The 21,681-nt window shown below is 52.0% G+C and overlaps 1 protein-coding gene across 6 annotated transcripts; it reads right to left on the bottom strand.

Annotated features, from left to right (window-relative positions):
* Nucleotides 1-417: 417 nt before the first annotated feature.
* Nucleotides 418-20,648, bottom strand: LOC139239184 (WD repeat-containing protein 20-like). 6 transcript variants are annotated; one of them, XM_070867809.1, is made up of 4 exons: nt 20,339-20,648; nt 18,903-19,103; nt 12,375-13,652; nt 1,056-1,193 (listed from the first exon to the last, which is right to left on the bottom strand). In XM_070867809.1, the coding sequence occupies exons 1-4, from the start codon at nt 20,588-20,590 to the stop codon at nt 1,140-1,142; spliced, it is 1,785 nt and encodes a 594-aa protein (XP_070723910.1). In that variant the 5' UTR covers nt 20,591-20,648; the 3' UTR covers nt 1,056-1,139. The 6 variants fall into 6 exon arrangements, with proteins under 6 accessions (XP_070723913.1, XP_070723910.1, XP_070723911.1 ...); XM_070867810.1 differs by having other exon boundaries at nt 18,921-19,103; XM_070867811.1 differs by having other exon boundaries at nt 1,076-1,193; nt 12,383-13,652.
* Nucleotides 20,649-21,681: the final 1,033 nt, after the last annotated feature.

Here is a 21,681-nt window from a genome sequence, read left to right as displayed (position 1 = left end):
TCATGGCTGATCATGCAACTTCAGTACCCCACTCCTGCTTTCTCTCCATACCCCTTGATCCCTTTAGCCGTAAGGGCCACATCTAACGCCCTCTTGGATATGTCCAATGAACTGGCCTCAACAACTTTCTGTGGTAGAGAATTCCACAGGTTCACAATTCTCAGTGAAGAAGTTTCTCAACTCGGTCCTAAATGGCTTACCCCTTATCCTTAGACTGGGAGCCCTGGTTCTGGACTTCCCCAACATCGCAACTGGTCAACTGGTGAGTTCTGACGAAGGGTCATCGACACGAAGAATTAACGCTGCTTCCTCTCCACAGATGCTGCCTGACCCGCTGAGATTTCCCGTATTCTGTTTTTATTCCCTCCAGACACTGGCTAAAAGTAGCCAAGAAAAACAACCCTACCGTATTAGAAACATATTTTAAATATTTTAATAAAGGAGAAACCAGTTATCAGTTGCAAATCTCTGCAGGGACAATATTTATAGCCAGAGGTAATGGTACCAAATGTACTGCATCACAGCCCAGCCTCTGGTCGAACAATTCGATTAAGTGCAAAAAAAACAAAATAGCGACCATCGACTCGCCATCATCCCATTTTGCAAACAACAGCAGATGGAGTGTTCCGTTCGGGCTTCAAAGCCTCGGGTGATTTTCCTCTTCAGTTTGGAGATGAACATAATTGGGATTTGCCTTGGACCAAATCCTATTTCTAGTGCTCGGGAGTGTGGGATCTGGCCTGCTCCCGGCTTGTACCGGCCTCTGCGATGAGAATTACATTGATTGCCTGTCCTCGATTAGTTCCTTTGTCTATGTACACAATATATAATAATCTATCTGTAGTTAAGACACTGATAAAGCTCCTCGTTTCGCGCTCTGTGTTACACTTGGACTGTACAGTTACATAAATTAGATGTCATTTAAGGGCCGAGCTCCACTGACAAGGATTTTAGTTTCAAATGATTAATAAATAAAGGAGTCCATTTCGGCTCGTGGCCGACGCAGCTCTGGGGATTCCTTCTCCGCGAACCAGGAGTGTCGATGCACCAGCGGCTCCGGGTCTTGACGGGCGAGTGCCGAGATACCAGCAGTGCCCACGTATCTCAACAGCTCAATGTCCTTTCGCACCAGATTCCAGCTACACCACAGTCCCGCTCGGTGAATTAGCTTGATTCTGTGCAGACAGTAAACCCTGAAAACAGAAAATACGCATAGGTTTTATCAACACACGGGGGGGGGGGGAGGAATAACCTTAAAATTAGAGCTAGGCCGTTCAGTGGGTGCTGTCAGGAAGCACTTCTTCACGTAAAGGGCAGTGGAAATCTCAAACTCACCCCCCCCCCCCCCAAAAAAAAGCTGTTGAGGCTGGGGGGGGTCAATTGAAATTTTCAAAACCGATGCTTGTTAGGCAAGAGCATTAAGGGTTACGGGAACCAAGACGGATAGAGTTAAAAGACTTGGATTTATATAGCGCCTTTCACGACCACCGGACGTCTCAAAACGCTTTACAACCAATGAAGTACCTTTGGAGTGTAGTCACTGTTGTAATGTTAAGTCGCACTAATTGAATGGCGGAACTGGCTCGTGGGGCTGTTGCTATGGTTTCTCCACCAGGCTAGCATGAGCTGCCAGAAAGGGCGGTGGAAGCAGATTCAAAAGTAACTTTCAAAAGGCACTTGGATAAATACTTGAAAAGGAAAATGAATTGCAGGACGATGGGGGAAAAGAACGGGGGATAGCTCTTTCAAAGAGCCGGCACAGGCATGATGGGACAAATGGCCTCCTTCTGTGCTGCAATATTCTTTAACCATTGACACCCCGTGACAGGGACTAGAGAGAGTAATCACAAGAGGATCAGGAGTAGTCGATTCAGCCCTTTGAAACATAGAAAATAGGTGCAGGAGTAGGCTGTTTGGCCCTTCGAGCCTGCACCACCATTCAATAAGATCATGGCTGATCATTCACCTCAGTACCCCTTTCCTGCTTTCTCTCCATACCCCTCGATCCCTTTAGCCGTAAGGGCCATATCTAACTCCCTCCTCAATATATCCAATGAACTGGCATCAACAACTCTCTGCAGCAGGGAATTCCACAGGTTAGCAACTCTCTGAGTGAAGAAGTTTCTCCTCATCTCGGTCCTAAATGGCCTACCCCTTATCCTAAGACTGTGCCCCCTGGTTCTGGACTTCCCCAACATCGGGAACATTCTTCCCGCATCTAACCTGTCCCGTCCCGTCAGAATCTTGTACGTTTCTATGAGATCCCCTCTCATCCTTCTAAACTCCAGTGAATACAGGCCCAGTCGATCCAGCCTCTCCTCATGTGTCAGTCCCGCCATCCCGGGAATCAGTCTGGTGAACCTTCGCTGCACTCCCTCAATAGCAAGAACGTCCTTCCTGTTGAGAGTATTGAATCGTTCAATTGCATTGCAGCTGATCTGTACCTCAAGCCCATTTACCCGCCTTTGGTCCAGATCATAAAAACATACGAAATGTGAGCAGGAGAAGGCCGTACGGCCCCTCGAGCCTGCTCCACCATTCAATAAGATCATGGACGATCGTCAACTTCAACTCCACTTTCCCGCCTGATCGTCACATCCCTCGATTCCCCTGGAGACCAAAACTCGAGCGCTCTCTGCCTTGAAATATATTCAATGACTCAGCATCCACAGCCCTCTGGGGCGGGGAATTTCAAGGATTCACACCACCCTCTGAGTGAAGAAATTCCTCATCTCTGTCTTAAATGGCCGACCCCTTATCCTGAGACTGTGACCCCTGGTTCTGGACACTCCAGTCCGGGGGGGGAAACATCCTCTCAGCATCTACCCTGTCAATCCCCCTCACAATCTTATGTTTCAATGAGATCACACCTCATTCTTCTAAACAGCAGAGAGTATAGGGCCACTCGACACAATCTCTCATCATAGGACAGCCCTCATCCCAGGAATCAATCCAGTGAACCTTCGCTGCACCGTTACCGAAAACAAACCTACTGTGCTCAGCCGTGGAAATTTCACTGATCCAGTATTGCCCTCTGGGGGTGGGGGAAAGGTTTCAGATAAGCACCACCCTTGAGGCAGGGCCTGTTTATCTACACCTCGGTTGTGGAGTCCACTGGACGCCCCCCCCCACATTTCAATGATGATAAATGCGCATTCCCCTTCCAACAAAGGTGTTATTTTTTTTCTTTTCCTTGATTTTGGAATGTGGACGTTGTTGGCAAGGCCGGCATTTATTGCCCATCCCTAATTGCCCCTTGAGAAGGTGGTGGTGAGCCGCCTTCTTGAACCGCTGCAGTCCCGTGTGGTGAAGGTGCTCCCACAGTGCTGTTAGGGAGGGAGTTCCAGGATTTTGACACAGCGACGATGAAGGAACGGCCAAGTCAGGATGGTGTGTGACTCGGTGGGGAACGTGGAGGTGGTGGTGTTCCCATGCGCCTGCTGTCCGTGTCCTTCCGGGCGGTAGAGGTCCCGGGTTTGGGAGGCGCTAAGGGGTCACCTCGCGGGATAAGGGACTAATGTCGTGACTAAGAACATTTGTAAATGGGCAAAGTATCAGTAATTACCCCTGTAAAATAACCACCACAGGGACGCTGTATTATAATTGTAACATACCAGTACAGAGTGGGCCACAGTGACTTCCCTTGGTGGATAACGTTACTCTGCCACCAAGCCCTGCAGAGGACCCTAGAGCCGCGACACAGCCTGCGAGAGTATGCTCTTAGCCAAGACAGCAGTAGCAGCCTCACAGGTAGTCACAGCACCTCCACATTAGGGGATGTTCGAGATTCTGCTCCTGATCGCTAACCGACACGCACCGCACCCATGCCCTCCAACCCCCCCCCCCCTCGCTAGCCAGCCCTCCACGCACCACACCCTCCCAACCCCCCTCTCCAGCCAGCCCTCCTCCTCACTGTCCAGCGATTCTTCTCCTATGTGTATGTGTGGGGGGGGGGGGGGGCGTGAGGTTGAGGATCAGCGAAACACCTCCAGAGAACCAGCCCCCGTCAACACACACCGTTTAGGGTTAACCCTTTAAAAACGGCCAGGGGTGAAGTACCAAAGGGCCAAAGGGATAATCCCGGGTTCACTGTGAGCAGTTCTGGGCACCAGGCCTTGGAGGGAGTGCAGCAGAGATTTACCAGAATCAGACCTGATTAATTACAAGGAGCAATTACACAAACTCGGGCTGTATTCCCTGGAATTTAGATGGTTAAGGGGTGACCTGATCGAAGTTTTCAGGATATTAAGTGGAACAGATAGGGTGGGTAGATAGAGTGAGACTATTCCTGCTGGTTGGGGAGTCTAGGACCAGGGGACAGAGTCTAAAAATAGGCCTTTCAGGAGTGAAGTTAGGGAACACTCTGACACACAAAGGGCGGTAGAAGTTTAGAACTCTCTTCCGCAAACGGCAATCAATGCTGCGACAATTGTTAATTTTAAATCGGGGATTGGTAGATTTTTGTCAACCAAAAAGGTATTAAGGGATAAAGACTGGTACAAAATAACCTCCCCTCCCTCCCTCCTTTCCCCCCATCCTCCCCTCCCCTCAAAGCGAGCAAACTCATGTTTACATTCAGAATCCTCCAACAATCTCAGATTTAAAATTAATAATTGACCGAGCACGAACTGCAGTGAGCGGCAGAGAGTTCCAAACGTCTGCTGCCCTTTGTGTGTCGAAGTGTTTCTCTAACTTCGGTCCTCTGCCATCAGTGGGGAGGGTTTCTCTCGTCGCCCTCTCCTCCCACCCACTCTGTTTGGCTGTTCCCGCAGGATCTGAGATGCATGACAACTTGCATTCCTACAGCGCCTTTACTGTAGTGAAATGACCCTAGGCGCTTCGCAGAAGTGTTATAAAACAAAATTTGTTACTGAGCCACACAAGGGGAAATCTGGGCGGATGTCACAAGAAATAGGAGGAGTCGGCCATGTGACCCCTCGAGCGCCTCTCCGCCATTTAATAAGATCATGGCTGATCTGATCATGGACTCAGTTCCACTTCCCTGCCCACTCCACATAACCCTTTACTCACTTGTCCAAAAGCTTGGTAGGGTTTAAGGAGTGTCTTAAAGTCAAAAGAGAGGCGGAGAGGTTTAGGCAGGCAGTTCCAGAGCTTGGGACCCAGGCAACAGAAGGCACGGCCACCGATGGTGGAGCGATTAAAATTGGGAATGCAGATGAGCTGAGGCAAGGGACGGAGACGGGCGATGTTACTGAAGTGGAAATGGTTTGGACTCAGTTACGGGGCAGATATTTGGTCAGAAGCTCATTTCAGGGTCAAATATGACAGAATTAGAAGAGTGCAGACATCTCGGGGGGGGGGGGGTGAGGCTGGAGGAGATTACAGAGATAGGGAGGGGGTGAGGCCATGGAGGGATTTGAAAACAAGGATGAGAATTTTTAAATCGAGGCGTTGCTTAACTGGGAGCCAATGTAGGTCAGTGAGCACAGGGGGTGATGGGTGAGCGGGACTCGGTGCGAGTTAGGGCATGGGGCAGCGATCACAGGGGGTGATGGGCAAGCGGGACTCGGTGCAAGTTAGGACACGGGGCAGCGAGCACAGGGGGTGATGGGTGAGCGGGACTCGGTGCGAGTTAGGGCATGGGGCAGCGAGCACAGGGGGTGATGGGAGAGCAGGACTCGGTGCGAGTTAGGACACGGGGCAGCGAGCACAGGGGGTGATGGGTGAGCAGGACTCGGTGCGAGTTAGGACACGGGGCAGTGAGCACGGGGGGGCGATGGGCGAGTGGGACTCGGTGCGAGTTAGGACACGGGGCAGCGAGCACAGGGGGTGATGGGAGAGCAGGACTCGGTGCGAGTTAGAACACGGGGCAGCGAGCACAGGGGGTGATGGGAGAGCAGGACTCGGTGCGAGTTAGGACACGGGGCAGTGAGCACGGGGGGCGATGGGCGAGTGGGACTCGGTGCGAGTTAGGACACGGGGCAGTGAGCACAGGGGGTGATGGGTGAGCGGGACCCGGTGTGAGCTAGGACACGGGGCAGCGAGCACAGGGGGTGATGGGTGAGCGGGACTCGGTGTGAACTAGGACACGGGGCAGCGAGCACAGGGGTTGATGGGTGAGCGGGACTTAATGTGGGTTAGGACACAGGCTGCCGAGTTTTGGATCACCTCTAGTTTACGTAGGGTAGAATGTGGGAGGCCAGTCAGGAGTGCGTTGGAATAGTCAAGTCTAGAGGTAACAAAGGCACGGATGAGGGTTTCAGCAGCGGATGAGCTGAGGCAAGAGGCGGAGACGGACGAACGTCGAGAGAGGTTCAGCAGTCGGGCAGTCCGGGGAGAGAGGTGGGGCTTGTACAGCTCCACCTGGGAGAGAAAGCAAAAAAGTAGAAAGAAATCAAAAGGTGACGACACAGCCAAGGGGGTAAGTGATTGGCTGGTGATTAGTGAGTAGCTTTTCTTTTTCTTTCTTTTTTATATCAGTCAGTAACTTTTAACATTGTTGTTGCAAATTTAAGTGTATCTAAGGGTTAAGTCATGGCAGGAGAGCTCGGTCACGTGATATGCTCCTCCTGTACCATGTGGGAACTCAGGGACACTTCCGGTGTCCCTGACGACTACGTCTGCGGGAAGTGTATCCGCCTCCAGCTCCTGACGCACCGCGTTGTGGAATTGGAGCTGAGGGTGGATACACTCTGGAGCATCCACGATGCTGAGAATGACATGAGTAGCACGTGTAGCAAGTTGGTCTTACTGCAGGTGAAGGGTCCAAAGCCAGCTAGGGAATGGAAGACCAGCAGGTAGAGTAGTGCAAGGAAGGTAGTGCAGGGGTCCCCTGTAGTCATCCCCCTGCAAAACAGATACACTGCTTTGAGTACTGTTGAGGGGGATGACTCATCAGGGGAGGGCAGCAGCAGCCAAGTTCATGGCACCGTGGCTGGCTCTGTTGCACAGGAGGGCAGGAAAAAGAGTGGGAGAGCGATAGTGATAGGGGATTCAATTGTAAGGGGAATAGATAGGCGTTTCTGCGGCCGCAACCGAGACTCCAGGATGGTATGTTGCCTCCCTGGTGCAAGGGTCAAGGATGTCTCGGAGCGGGTGCAGGACATTCTAAAAAGGGAGGGAGAACAGCCAGTTGTCGTGGTGCACATTGGTACCAACGACATAGGTAAAAAAAGGGATGAGGTCCTACGAAACGAATTTAAGGAGCTAGGAGCTAAATTAAAAAGTAGGACCTCAAAAGTAGTCATCTCGGGATTGCTACCAGTGCCACGTGCTAGTCAGAGTAAGAATCGCAGGATAACTCAGATGAATACGTGGCTTGAGCAGTGGTGCAGCAGGGAGGGATACAAATTCCTGGGGCATTGGAACCGGTTCTGGGGGAGGTGGGACCAGTACAAACCGGACGGTCTGCACCTGGGCAGGACCGGAACCAATGTCCTAGGGGGAGTGTTTGCTAGTGCTGTTGGGGAGGAGTTAAACTAATATGGCAGGGGGATGGGAACCAATGCAGGGAGACAGAGGGAATCAAAAAGGAGACAAAAGCAAAAGACAGAAAGGAGATGAGGAAAAGTGGAGGGCAGAGAAACCCAAGGCAAAGAACAAAAAGGGCCACTGAACAGCAAAATTCTAAAAGGACAAAGGGTGTTAAAAAAACAAGCCTGAAGGCTTGGTGTCTTAATGCAAGGAGTATCCGTAATAAAGTGGATGAATTAACTGTGCAAATAGATGTTAACAAATATGATGTGATTGGGATTACAGAGACGTGGCTCCAGGATGATCAGGGCTGGGAACTCAACATCCAGGGGTATTCAACATTCAGGAAGGATAGAATAAAATGAAAAGGAGGTGGGGTAGCATTGCTGGTTAAAGGTTAATGCAATAGTTAGGAAGGACATTAGCTTGGATGATGTGAAATCTATATGGGTAGAGCTGCAGAACACCAAAGGGCAAAAAACGTTAGTGGGAGTTGTGTACAGACCTCCAAACAGTAGTAGTGATGTTGGGGAGGGCATCAAACAGGAAATTAGGGGTGCATGCAATAAAGGTGCAGCAATTATAATGGGTGACTTTAATAAGCACATAGATTGGACAAACCAAACTGGAAGCAATACGGTGGAGGAGGATTTCCTGGAGTGCATAAGGGATGGTTTTCTAGACCAATATGTCGAGGAACCAACTAGGGGAGAGGCCATCTTAGACTGGATGTTGTGTAATGAGAGAGGATTAATTAGCAATCTCGTTGTGCAAGGCCCCTTGGGGAAGAGTGACCATAATATGGTGGAATTCTGCATTAGGATGGAGAATGAAACAGTTAATTCAGAGACCATGGTCCAGAACTTAAAGAAGGGTAACTTTGAAGATATGAGGCGTGAATTGGCTCGGATAGATTGGCGAATGATACTTAAGGGGTTGACTGTGGATGGGCAATGGCAGACATTTAGAGACCGCATGGATGAACTACAACAATTGTACATTCCTGTCTGGCGTAAAAATAAAAAAGGGAAGGTGGCTCAACCGTGGCTATCAAGGGAAATCAGGGATAGTATTAAAGCCAAGGAAGTGGCATACAAATAGCAGCGAACCCAGGGACTGGGAGAAATTTAGAACTCAGCAGAGGAGGACAAAGGGTTTGATTAGGGCAGGGAAAATGGAGGAAGAGAAGGAGCTTGCAGGGAACATTAAGACGGATTGCAAAAGTTTCTATAGATATGTAAAGAGAAAAAGGTTAGTAAAGACAAACGTAGGTCCCCTGCAGTCAGAATCAGGGGAAGTCATAACGGGGAACAAAGAAATGGCAAACCAATTGAACAAGTACTTTGGTTCGGTATTCACTAAGGAGGACACAAACAACCTTCCGGATATAAAAGGGGTCAGAGGGTCTAGTAAGGAGGAGGAACTGAGGGAAATCCTTATTAGTCGGGAAATTGTGTTGGGGAAATTGATGGGATTGAAGGCCGATAAATCCCCAGGGCCTGATGGACTGCATCCCAGAGTACTTAAGGAGGTGGCCTGGGAAATAGCGGATGCATTGACAGTCATTTTCCAACATTCCATTGACTCTGGATCAGTTCCTATCGAGTGGAGGGTAGCCAATGTAACCCCACTTTTTAAAAAAGGAGGGAGAGAGAAAACAGGGAATTATAGACCGGTCAGCCTGACATCGGTAGTGGGTAAAATGATGGAATCAATTATTAAGGATGTCATAGCAGCGCATTTGGAAAGAGGTGACATGATAGGTCCAAGTCAGCATGGATTTGTGAAAGGGAAATCATGCTTGACAAATCTTCTGGAATTTTTTGAGGATGTTTCCAGTAGAGTGGACAAGGGAGAACCAGTTGATGTGGTGTATTTGGACTTTCAGAAGGCTTTCGACAAGGTCCCACACAAGAGATTAATGTGCAAAGTTAAAACACAAGGGATTGGGGGTAGTGTGCTGACGTGGATTGAGAACTGGTTGTCATTCAGGAAGCAAAGAGTAGGAGTAAATGGGTACTTTTCAGAATGGTAGGCAGTGACTAGTGGGGTACCGCAAGGTTCTGTGCTGGGGCCCCAGCTGTTTACACTGTACATTAATGATTTAGACGAGGGGATTAAATGTAGTATCTCCAAATTTGCAGATGACACTAAGTTGGGTGGCAGTGTGAGCTGCGAGGAGGATGCTATGAGGCTGCAGAGCGACTTGGATAGGTTAGGTGAGTGGGCAAATGCATGGCAGATGAAGTATAATGTGGATAAATGTGAGGTTATCCACTTTGGTGGTAAAAACAGAGAGACAGACTATTATCTGAATGGTGACAGATTAGGAAAAGGGAAGGTGCAACGAGACCTGGATGTCATGGTACATCAGTCATTGAAGGTTGGCATGCAGGTACATCAGGCGGTTAAGAAAGCAAATGGCATGTTGGCCTTCATAGCGAGGGGATTTGAGTACAGGGGCAGGGAGGTGTTGCTACAGTTGTACAGGGCCTTGGTGAGGCCACACCTGGAGTATTGTGTAGAGTTTTGGTCTCCTAACTTGAGGAAGGACATTCTTGCTATTGAGGGAGTGCAGCGAAGGTTCACCAGACTGATTCCCGGGATGGCGGGACTGACCTATCAAGAAAGACTGGATCAACTGGGCTTGTATTCACTGGAGTTCAGAAGAATGAGAGGGGACCTCATAGAAACGTTTAAAATTCTGATGGGTTCAGACAGGTTAGATGCAGGAAGAATGTTCCCAATGTTGGGGAAGTCCAGAACCAGGGGTCACAGTCGAAGGATAAGGGGGAAGCCATTTAGGACCGAGATGAGGAGAAACGTCTTCACCCAGAGAGTGGTGAACCTGTGGAATTCTCTACCACAGAAAGTTGTTGAGGCCAATTCACTAAATATATTCAAAAAGGAGTTAGATGTAGTCCTTACTACTAGGGGGATCAAGGAGTGTGGTGAGAAAGCAGGAATGGGGTACTGAAGTTGCATGTTCAGCCATGAACTCATTGAACGGCGGTGCAGGCTAGAAGGGCCGAATGGCCTACTCCTGCACCTATTTTCTATGTTACGGAGAGGGAAATAGTTTGGTCTCAGTTACGCTGCGGATATGTGGCCGGAAAGCTCATTTCAGGGTCAAATATGACACCGAGGTTGCGAGCAGTCTGGTTCAGCCTCGGACAGATGCTAGGGAGAGAGAGAGATGGAGTCGGTGGCCAGGGAACACAGCTTGTGTCGGGGACCGAAAACAACAGCTTCGGTCTTCCCAATATTTAATTAAAAATTAAAAATATAAAATTTCTGCCAATCTAGCACTGGATGTGGGGCAAGCAGTCTGACAATTTAGAGGCAGTGGAGGGGTCGAGTGAAGTGGTGGCGAGGTGGCGCTGGGTGTTGTCAGCGTACATGTGGAAACTGACGCTGTGCTTTTCGATGATGTTACCGAGGGGGCAGCACGCAGATAGAGCGAGCCACAAAAGGAGATATTAGGACAGGTGACCAAAAGCTTGGTCACAAAGGTAGGTTTTAAGGAGCATCTTAAAAGGAGAGAGAGGGGTGACGAGGTTAAGGGAGGAAATTCTCGTGCTTGGTGCCCGGGCAGCTGAAGGCATGGCCACAAATGGTGGAGCGAAGGAAATTGGGGGATGTGCAAGGGGCCAGAATTGGTGGAGCACAGAGAGCTCGGAAGGTTGCAGGGCTGGAGAAAGTGACAGAGACAAGGAGATCACACATGGGTACAAACTGCTCTCAGAAGCTGTGCAACTTGTGGCATGGCTTCCGCGAACTCTGCTAGAATATCGGCAAGCCCTTCACAAACCACACTTTGCGACTGCATACAAGTGCGGCTTATTCTCAATTGACCAACAACAATATAGCGCCCTTAATGTAGCAAAAACGTCCCAGAGCGTTTGAGAGGAACCATGCAAAACAAAATCCAACACTGAGCCACATATGGAGATATTGGGACAGGTGCTTGGTCTCAAGGGTAGGTTTTATGGAGCGTTTTAAAAGGAGAGGCGCGGAGAGGTTTTGGGAGGGAATTCCAGAGCTTAGGGACCGAGGCAGCTGAAGTCACGGCTGCCAATATTGGAGCGATGAAAATCGGGGACGTGAAGAAGCCAGAATTGATAGTTCTCTCTCTCTCTCTCTGTTGTATCTCTCTACGATGGTCACTGATCCTTTGAATGTTAAGAACATAAGAAATAGGAGCAGGAGTAGGCCATTTGGCCTGCTCCTCCATTCAATAAGATCATGGCTGATCTGATCATAGAAACGTAGAAAATAGGAGCAGTAGTCGGCCATTCGGCCCTTCGAGCCTGCACCGCCATTCAATATGATCATGGCTGATCCTCTATCTCAACACCATAGTCCCGCTTTTTCCCCATACCCCTTGTTGCCTTTTGTGTTTAGAAATCTATCTATCTCCCTCTTAAATATATTCAGTGACTTGGCCTCCACAGCCTTCTGTGGTAGAGAATTCCACAGGTTCACCACCCTCTGAGTGAAAACATTTCTCCTCATCTCGGTCTTAAATTTCCTACCCCGTATCCTGAGACTGTGACCCCTTGTTCTAGACTTCCCAGCCCGGGGGAAACATCCTCCCCACATCCAGTCTATCCAACCCCGTCAGAATTCAATGAGATACCCTCTTATTCTTCTCGCATGGACTCAGCTCCACTTCCCTGCTCGCTCCCCATAACCCTTTATTCCCTTATTGCTCAAAGTTCTGTCTATCTCCTGCTTTGTTCCTCTTAACCTCCATCCTCACTCTGTTGACACTCAATGTCCCATCTCCTGCTCAAACTCATTCTCTCCTCGGACATCCAAGATGGGGTGGGGGGGGGGGATGTTCAAGGGGCCAGAATTGGAGGCATGCAGTGAGGGTTGTGGGGCTGGAGGAGGCGACAGAGACCACGCCTCTGGCCAGCCGCCACTCCCATACTCACCACTTTACCTGGCCGTGCCCACGTACAGATGAAGCCCTCTTGGCAGGCAGTGACGATGCAGTCCTCCAAGAATATCAACACCGTCAGTCTCTCGTGGGCGATCTTTTTGCAGACCAGGGGCTCCAGCAGGGGCACTTCGTCCATGCGGGGGCACAAGGCGGTGCCCAGGGCCCTGGCGGGGTCGAGCTTGCTTCTGGGCACCAGGTGGAGCTTGTCGTTGCTCTTGCTGGCGGCGTGGCCGACACCGTGGCTGGGCTTGTGGGTCTTGTCGGCGGCCTTGTCGTGCAGCGTCAGCGTGGCGAACCGGCCGCCGCCGCCGGCGAAGGGGCCGCCCCCGTCTGTGGCGGGGGCCTTGCCGGCCGGTGGGCGAGCGGCGGGCGGGTGGGGCAGGCTGTTGGAGCGGGAGAGCGAGTGGGGCAGGGGGTTGGCGGGGCCCGACTCCAGCGCCAGGCCGCTCAGCGACCACGGAAGGCCGCCGCCGCCGCCACCCACTCCGTTGGTGTGCGTGCGGGCCCGGGACAGGGGCTGGTGGGGGAAGAGGATGTCCTCGGTCAGGTCCCACAGGCAGAACTGGGTGTCCTGGCCCACCGAGCCGAAGCGGTAGGTCAGGCTGGACGGCGGACGGCCGTCGGCGGAGGCGGAGTTGCGCTTGGAGAGGCGGGACAGGGAGCTGGCGGTGCGGGCCCGGGCCAGCGGGGGGCGCTCCGGCAGCTCCTCGTCGCTGCCGCTGAGCTCGGGGGCCTCGCCCTCGCCCACGCTGCTGGTGTAGGGGTCGAAGGCCACCACGCTGACCCAGGACTTGTGGCCGTGGCCCCGGGCGATCACCCGGCAGTCCCAGAAGGACCAGACCGTCACCAGGTCGTCCTCGCCGCCTGTCACGATGTAGCGGCCGTCGGGGCTCCAGCACACGCACAGCAGACCCCCGAAGTAGCTCTTCATGGCCCCGTGCAGCTCCATGGAGTCGAAGTGGAAGACCCGCAGCCCGCCGTCCTGGCTGGCGCAGGCCACGTGCTTGCCGTCGGGAGCGAAGGCGAAGGCGTGCATGGCCCCCTCGCCCACCGACCACTTCAGCAGCGGGTTACGGCACGACTTGCTCTTGCAGGCGTAGACGGAGAAGCCGGAGCCCTGCTTCAGCGGCTGGTAGTGGGGGGCCGCCGTGCCACAGGGGTGCTCCACATTGTACAGGTACAGGTTGCCGCTGGTGTGGGCGACCAGGAACAGGCTCTCGGACTCCGGCACCCACTTCAGGCACGTCACCTTGGTCTTGTCGATGAACCTCTGTGGCGCAAGGAGAAAGAAACCACCGTTAACTGCTTGCCAAGAAAGACTTGCATTTGTATCGTGCCTCTCTCCTGACCACCGGACACCTCGCAAACTGAATGTGAGCTTTTTTTAAAAAAAAAAAAATTCATTCATGGGACATGGGCATCGCTGGCATTTATTGCCCATCCCTAACTGATAAAGTGCAACATTCCCCACCGGCACCTGGGAGTCCCTGGCCAAAGACTAGTCCGCCCTAAGAGGAGGAAGAGCATCCGGGAGGGCGCTGAGCACCCCGAGTCTCGTCGCCGAGAGCGTGCAGAAAGCAAGCGCAGGCAGCGGAAGGAGCGTGCGGCAAACCAGACTCCCCGCCCACCCTTTCCCTCAACCACTGTCTGTCCCACCTGTGACAGGGACTGTGGTTCTAGTATTGGACTGTGCAGCCACCTGAGAACTCACTTTTAGAGTGGAAGCAAGTCTTCCTCGATTTTGAGGGACTGCCTGTGACGATGATGGTGATTGGCCATCCCGAATTGCCCTCGAGAAGGCGGTGGTGACAACGGAGTGGCTCGCTGGGCCATTTCAACGTCAACCACATTGCTGTGGGTCTGGAGTCACGTATAGGCCCCAGACCAGGTAAGGGCGGCAGATTTCCCTCCCTAAAGGACATTAAAGACTTGCGTTTATATAGCGCCTTTCACGACCACCGTACGTCCCAAAAGCGCTTTACAACCAATGAAGTACTTTTTGGAGCGTGGTCACTGTTGTAATGTGGGAAACGCGGCAGCCAGTTTGCGCACAGCAAGCTCCCACAAACAGCAATGTTCCAGATTAAAAAGGCTGCCTGATCTCACTCCTAAATGTCCTCACTGTCATCTTAACACTATCCCCACCTTGTGGTGGATTCCCGCAACAGAGCAAATAGTTTCTCTGTGTCTATCCCTATTGAATCATTTTACCATTTTAAGCACCCCAATTGGATCGGCCGTCAACCTTCTGAACTCAAGGGAGCGTGAACCACATTTACGCAACCTGCCCTCGTAGTTTAACCCTTTAAGCCATGAAAGGCTTGCATTTATATAGCGCCTTTCATGGCCACCGGACGTCCCAAAGCGCTTTACAGCCAGTACTTTGTAAGTGTGGTCACTGTTGTAATGTAGGAAACGCGGCAGCCAGTTTGCGCACAGCAAGCTCCCACAAATAGCAATGTGATAATGACCAGATGAACTGTTTTTTGTTATGTTGATTGAGGGATAAATATTGGCCCCAGGACACCGGGGATAACTCCCCTGCTCTTCTTCGAAATAGTGTCTTTTGCGTCCACTGAATTAATTTTTTTTAAAAAGCTCAAATTCAGTTCGAGACACGTCCGGTGGTTGCGAAAGGCGCTATCTAAATGCAAGTCTTTCTTGAGCGCGCAGATGGGGCCTCGGTTTAACGTCTCATCCGAAAGACGGCCCCTCCGACAGTGCGGCGCTCCCTCAGCACTGCACTGGGGTGGAGTGTCAGCTTAAGATTTTTCACACTCAAGACCCTGAAGCAAAGAAGCAGAGAAACAAAAACCGGCAGCGCCGAGGGGACTTAGGAACCCGGCCCGTATCTCACGGCATCGTGTTCAGTCCCCTTGCTGGCTGTCTGCGGGGAGAAGCCCAGTAACAGGCGAGCGAAGCCCTCTCACCCCCAAATATGCCCAAGGACGGAGCCTTGGTTTTCAGTAAATAAGAGAAAGCGGATCTTCTGCACAAAATGCGCCCGGAATATTTAGCTCCGTGATGTGGAGACAATCCAGAGGCCATTTCAGAGGGGCAGTTACGGGTCAACCACATTGTTGTGGGTCTGGAGTCACATATAGGCCAGACCGGGGTGAGGGCGGCAGATTTCCTTCCCTAAAGGACATTAATGACTTGCATTTATATAGCGCCTTTCACGACCACCAGACGTCCCACAGTGCTTTATGACCAATGAAGCACTTTCGAAGTGTAGTCACTGTTGTAATGTAGGAAACACGGCAGCCAAAATACGCACAGCAAGCTCCCACAAGCAACAATGTGATAATGACCCAGATAATCTGTTTTTGTTGTGTTGATTGAGGGATAAATATTGGCCCCAGGACACCGGGGAGAACGCCCCTGCTCTTCTTCGAAATAGTAGCCATGGGATCTTCTACGTCCACCTGAGAGCAGACGGGGCCTCGGTTTAATGTCTCATCTGGAAGACAGCACCTGACAGTGCAGCATTCTATTAGTGGGCTATGACGACAATTCGGTCACCATTACCGACACTAGCTGTATACTCCAGACTTATTTAATTTACTGAATTTATATCCTTCCAGCTGCCGTGGCGGGATTTGAACTCGGGTCTCTGGATCATTAGCCCAGGCCTCTAGATTACTAGCCCAGCAACATAGCCGCTATGCTACCATTCCCCATGGCACGAGGTGGTAGCTGTGTTAGATTTAACCCCGAATACAAAATCCCGTGGCAGCTTTCAAAGACAGAGATGAGCGATTTACTGCCAATGTCAAAACTCTGGACATTAGAAAGTACATTCAGCGCCTCGCACGCTGCTGTCCCACCAAGGTCCAACCAGGTGAAAGGTCAGGTGGGTGGCACAGTAAGGGCTGGGTTTAAATCCCGCCCACGCAGGTGACAGGCTGGGATCCCGAGTGCCACTCATGCGGTGAGTTGAGTGGGAGAAAGTTATTTTTAAACGGGGCTGAGGGGACCTCCAGTGTGCAGCATTACACGTCGGGATTGGCGGGCAAAGGAAATTCTAAGGGGAATGGGAGGGTGAATCGAGTGACCACGTGACAAAAATAACATTGCCAGCAGGAATGGAAGGGAGCGAATGGGAGGAAGATCTCGGTTAAATGGGAGGCTTCTCATTATTGGCCCTCAGCCCAAGGCCACCCGGTCCTCTCGATCCAGGGAGTACGGGAGAGCACCGACGATCTCCCAGTCCTTTCTCTTCTCCATTGAAAGGCCTTGCTGCAGGACGCAAAGATTCCAGTCCACAACACTCTCAGCCACAGCCCCAGTAGTGTCTGTGGACTGGGGTTGGGGCAATATGATGTCGTGTCTGTGGACTAGGGTTGGGGCAATGTGACATAGTGTGTGTGGACTAGGGTTGGGGCAATGTGACGTAGTGTCTCTTGTCTTGGGTTGGGGCAATGTGATGCAGTGTCTGTGGACTAGGGTTGGGGCAATGTGATGTCGTGTCTCTGGACTAGGGTTGGGGCAATGTGATGTAGTGTCTCTTGTCTAGAGTTGGGGCAATGTGATGTAATGTCTGTGGACTAAGGTTGGGGCAATGTCTTGTAGTGTGTGTGGACTAGGGTTGGGGCAATGTGATGTAGTGTCTCTGGACTAGGGTTGGGGCAATGTGATGTAATGTCTGTGGACTATTGGGTCAATGTGACGTAATGTCTGTGGACTAGGGTTGGGTCAATGTGATGTAATGTCTCTGGACTCGGGTTGGGGCAATGTGACGTAATGTCTGTGGACTAGGGTTGGGTCAATGTGATGTAATGTCTCTGGACTAGGGTTGGGGCAATGTGATGTAGTGTGTGTGGACTAGGGTTGGGGCAATGTGATGTAGTGTCTCTGGACTAGGGTTGGGGCAATGTGATGTTGTGTCTCTGGACTAGGGTTGGGGCAATGTCATGTAGTGTCTCTTGTCTAGGGTTGGGGCAATGTGATGTAATGTCTCTTGTCTCGGGTTGAGGCAATGTCATGTAGTGTCTCTTGTCTCGGGTTGAGGCAATGTCATGTAGTGTCTCTTGTCTCGGGTTGGGGCAATGTGATGTAGTGTCTCTTGTCTAGGGTTGGGGCAATGTGATGTAATGTCTGTGGACTAAGGTTGGGGCAATGTCATGTAGTGTCTGTGGACTAGGGTTGGGGCAATGTGATGTAATGTCTGTGGACTATTGGGTCAATGTGACGTAATATCTGTGGACTAGGTTTGGGTCAATGTGATGTCATGTCTCTGGACTAGGGTTGGGGCAATGTGATGTAGTGTGTGTGGACTAGGGTTGGGGCAATGTGATGTAGTGTCTCTTGTCTTGGGTTGGGGCAATGTGATGTAATGTCTGTGGACTATTGGGTCAATGTGACGTAATATCTGTGGACTAGGGTTGGGGCAATGTGATGTAGTGTCTCTGGACTCGGGTTGGGGCAATGTCATGTAGTGTCTCTTGTCTAGAGTTGGGGCAATGTCATGTAGTGTCTCTTGTCTCGGGTTGAGGCAATGTCATGTAGTGTCTCTTGTCTAGTGTTGGGGCAATGTGACGTAGTGTGTGTGGACTAGGGTTGGGGCAATGTCATGCAGTGTCTGTGGACTAGGGTTAGGGCAATGTCATGCAGTGTCTGTGGACTAGGGTTGGGGCAATGTCATGCAGTGTCTGTGGACTCGGGTTGGGGCAATGTCATGCAGTGTCTGTGGACTAGGGTTAGGGCAATGTCATGTAGTGTCTGTGGACTAGGGTTGGGGCAATGTGATGTAGTGTCTCTGGACTATGGTTGGGTCAATGTGATGTAATGTCTGTGGACTAGGGTTGGGGCAATGTGATGTAGTGTTTGTGGACTAGGGTTGGGGCAATGTGACGTAGTGTCTGTGGACTAGGGTTGGGGCAATGTGACGTAGTGTCGTTGAACTACATATAATGGGAGTCGGGGCAGTATTTCAAATGAGCCTGTGCTATGTGACCTTCCTCATGTCACCCTGCCCCCTCCCCTGCTGCTAACCACTCGTCTGCTGTTTTCTGTTACAGATGAGGAGTCGCATGTGCCACATCCTCCAAAACGGCCACCGCACGTTAAAAATATTCACGCACAGGCATCTTCCACCCTTCAACATGTAGTTCGGGATCCGGAATATTAGTTCGGGATTTGGAACATTGAAACACCTCTGAACTCATCCCTTTTTGGCGTGGCAGCAAGCCATTCTCGCTTCGAGGGACTACCTATGATGATGATGATGATGAAACTACCGTGCCCAGGGACAGACTCAGGAACAGTCTCAATCACTCTGCAAGGACAGGATAGACTCAGGAACACTGTCACTCCACAATAATGGATAGACTCACGGACACACAGTCACTCTGTAAGGACAGGATAGACTCAGGAACACTCAATCACCCCACAAGGACAGGATAGACTCGGGTAGACTCGAACACTCTTGCGTCACTCCACAACAGGACAACCGAAACCGCTGCCCAGCTGGTTAGAAAGTGACCGAATCATTGCCAAACCTCGAAAGTGCAACTCGTACTTGGGGCGATGACACTACCTCTTCATTGAACAACTTGCTGGTTTCTTTCTTGATGGGATCCAGGTACTGGACCTGCCCTGCTGAGAAGCCCACGACGAGCGAGACACTGTCGGGTGTCGCGGTGAACTGGTTAAAATCATGACAGGTGGGCTGCGTCCCTTTGTATATACGTTTGTCAATGGGTTTACTCAGATCTGCTGCCTGAGGAGAAGATAAAAGACTCACTGTCAGTCCAGACGGCTCTGGGTCTCAGTATTACAAGCAGCATGAGCGGAACACAAGAATGGCTGATCTTCAACCTTAACTACACGTTACTGCCCGATCTTCATATCTCTTGACTTCCCTAGAGTCCAAGTATCGATCTCAACCTTGAACATACTCAACGACTGAGTCTCCACAGCCCTCTGGGGCAGAGAATTCCGAAGATTCACCACCCTCTGAGTGAAGAAATCCCTCATCTCAGTCCCAAATGGCCGACCCCTTATCCTGAGACTATGCTCCCTAGTTCTAGAATCTCCAGCCAATGAAGTACTTCCTGAAATGTAGTCACTGAACCAATGCTGGCTGCTCTTCCCCCCCGGATGATGTTGTGGGTTACACACTGTCCATCCAGCCAGCTTGACAATCTAGCCTGATAGTGTTTGATGGGACCATGTAGCCTGTAGCTCCAAACAATTTGTAAACGCACAGCCTGGCCCCCTTGATATCTCACCGAGTAATTCCATTATCACAAACATTAACATCTTGACAAATACAAATGTATTTCACTGCTCTAATGGGAACAGATGTTTTGCGATCATTCGGTATTGTATTGCATTGCATTTGTCTCCCAACACTTGTGCCCATGAGCACTGGTTCTCCATCCCCTGCTACCTGACCCGAACTCTTCCTCTCTCTCTCCCCCCCCCCATGTTACCTGACCCTAAATCTCACTACCTAATCCCAAAACTTGATATCGCATTACCTGATCCTAAAACTTGTTACCTCACTATCTGACCACACAACTCTTGACCCCTCACTACCAGACCGCAAACCACCACACACCCGACCTGACCCCTAACCTGTGACCCACTACCCTTAACCCTCCCCACCACTACCCATTACCTGGACACCCCACTACCCTCGACACCCAACCCTTGAACTCTCCAATACCCGGCACCCAACCCTTGACCCCCTCACTACACGACAGCCCCTCAAACCGTGACCGCTCTCTAACTGGTTTGAATCCACCACACCCCAAGCCTGTGACTCACTACCCTTAAACCTCCCACAGTATATGACCCCCACTACCTGACACTCCACCACCCTTGACCCCCCAACCCTTAACACCCCACTACCTGACACCCCACCACCCTTGACCCCCAACCCTTGACACCCCACCACCCTTGACCCCCAACCCTTGACACCCCAACCCCTGCCCCCAGGGCTGGGCCTACCTTCCTGGGGCCGCGGTACAAGTAGAGGTAGAGCTCGCGGCCCACATTGAAGCAGATGCGGTCCCCGCTGCCGCTCTGGTCCCGCACGTTGACCAGCGACACCCGCACCGGGTTGGTGCCCTGCGCGGCGCTGAGCGGCACCCGGTTGGGGCGGCTGTACTCGGACAGGCTGAGCAGCTTGTAGGCGCCCTCCCGGGTGCGGAACTGCGACTTGATCTCGTTCAGCTCCTTGCCTCCGCCCTCGGCCGCCATCTTCAGCCCGAAGCCACAACACCCGCCCGGCCCGGCCCGGCCCCGGCCTCTCCTCTCCTCTCCCGGCCCGGCCTCCGCGCACAGCGCCCCCTCCGGCCCGGCCCGGCCCGGCCCCTCCTCTCCTCTCCCGGCCCGGCCTCCGCGCACAGCGCCCCCTCCGGCCCGGCCTCCGCCCACAGCGCCCCCTCCCGGCCTCTCCTCTCCCGGCCTCCGCGCACAGCGCCCCCTCCGGCCCGGCCCGGCCTCCGCCCACAGCGCCCCCTCCCGGCCTCTCCTCTCCCGGCCTCCGCCCACAGCGCCCCCTCCGGCCCGGCCCGGCCCAGCCTCTCCTCTCCCGGCCTCCGCGCACAGCGCCCCCTCCGGCCCGGCCTCTCCTCTCCCGGCTCCGGCCTCCGCCCACAGCGCCCCCTCCGGCCCGCAGCAGTCTGTGTGTGTGGGTGAATGACATGGAATGTAACAAGACTTGAATTTATATAGCGCCTTTCACCAGCAACGGATATCCCAAAGCGCTTTACAGCCAATGAAGTACTTTTTGGCGTGTAGTCGCTGTTGTAATGGGGGAACCACGGCAGGCAATTTGCGCACAGCAAGCTCCCACAGACAGCAATGTGATAATGACCCAGATCATCTGGTTTTTGTTGTTGATTGAGGGATAAATATTGGCTCCAAGACATCTCCTCCGCTCTTGTTCGAAATAGTGCCGTGGGATCTTTTATGTCCACCCGAGAGAGCAGACGGGGCCTCGGTTTAACGTCTCATCCGAAAGACGGCACCTCCGACAGTGCGGCGCTCCCTCAGCACTGCACTGGGAGTGTCAGCCTAGATTTTTGTGCTCAAGTCCCTGGAGTGGGATTTGAACCCACAACCTTCTGACTCAGAGGCGAGGTGAGCCACAGCTGACACGTACAGCACAGAAACAGACCATTCGGTCCAACGGGTCCGTGCCGGTGTTTATACTCCACACAAGCCTCCTCCTACTACATCTCACCCTATTGCACAAAGCTGATCTGATAGATATCGACAGAGGCTGGTTTCAGGACCAGATGCGGGTGGAAAAAGACTTGCATTTCTATAGCGCCTTTCACGACTTC

The sequence above is a fragment of the Pristiophorus japonicus genome, chromosome 26 (genome assembly GCF_044704955.1).
Source record: "Pristiophorus japonicus isolate sPriJap1 chromosome 26, sPriJap1.hap1, whole genome shotgun sequence".
NCBI classification, from domain to species: Eukaryota; Metazoa; Chordata; class Chondrichthyes; family Pristiophoridae; genus Pristiophorus; species Pristiophorus japonicus.
The sequence above is the reverse complement of the archived record's forward strand: the minus strand, read 5'-3'. Positions and strand labels throughout refer to the sequence as shown.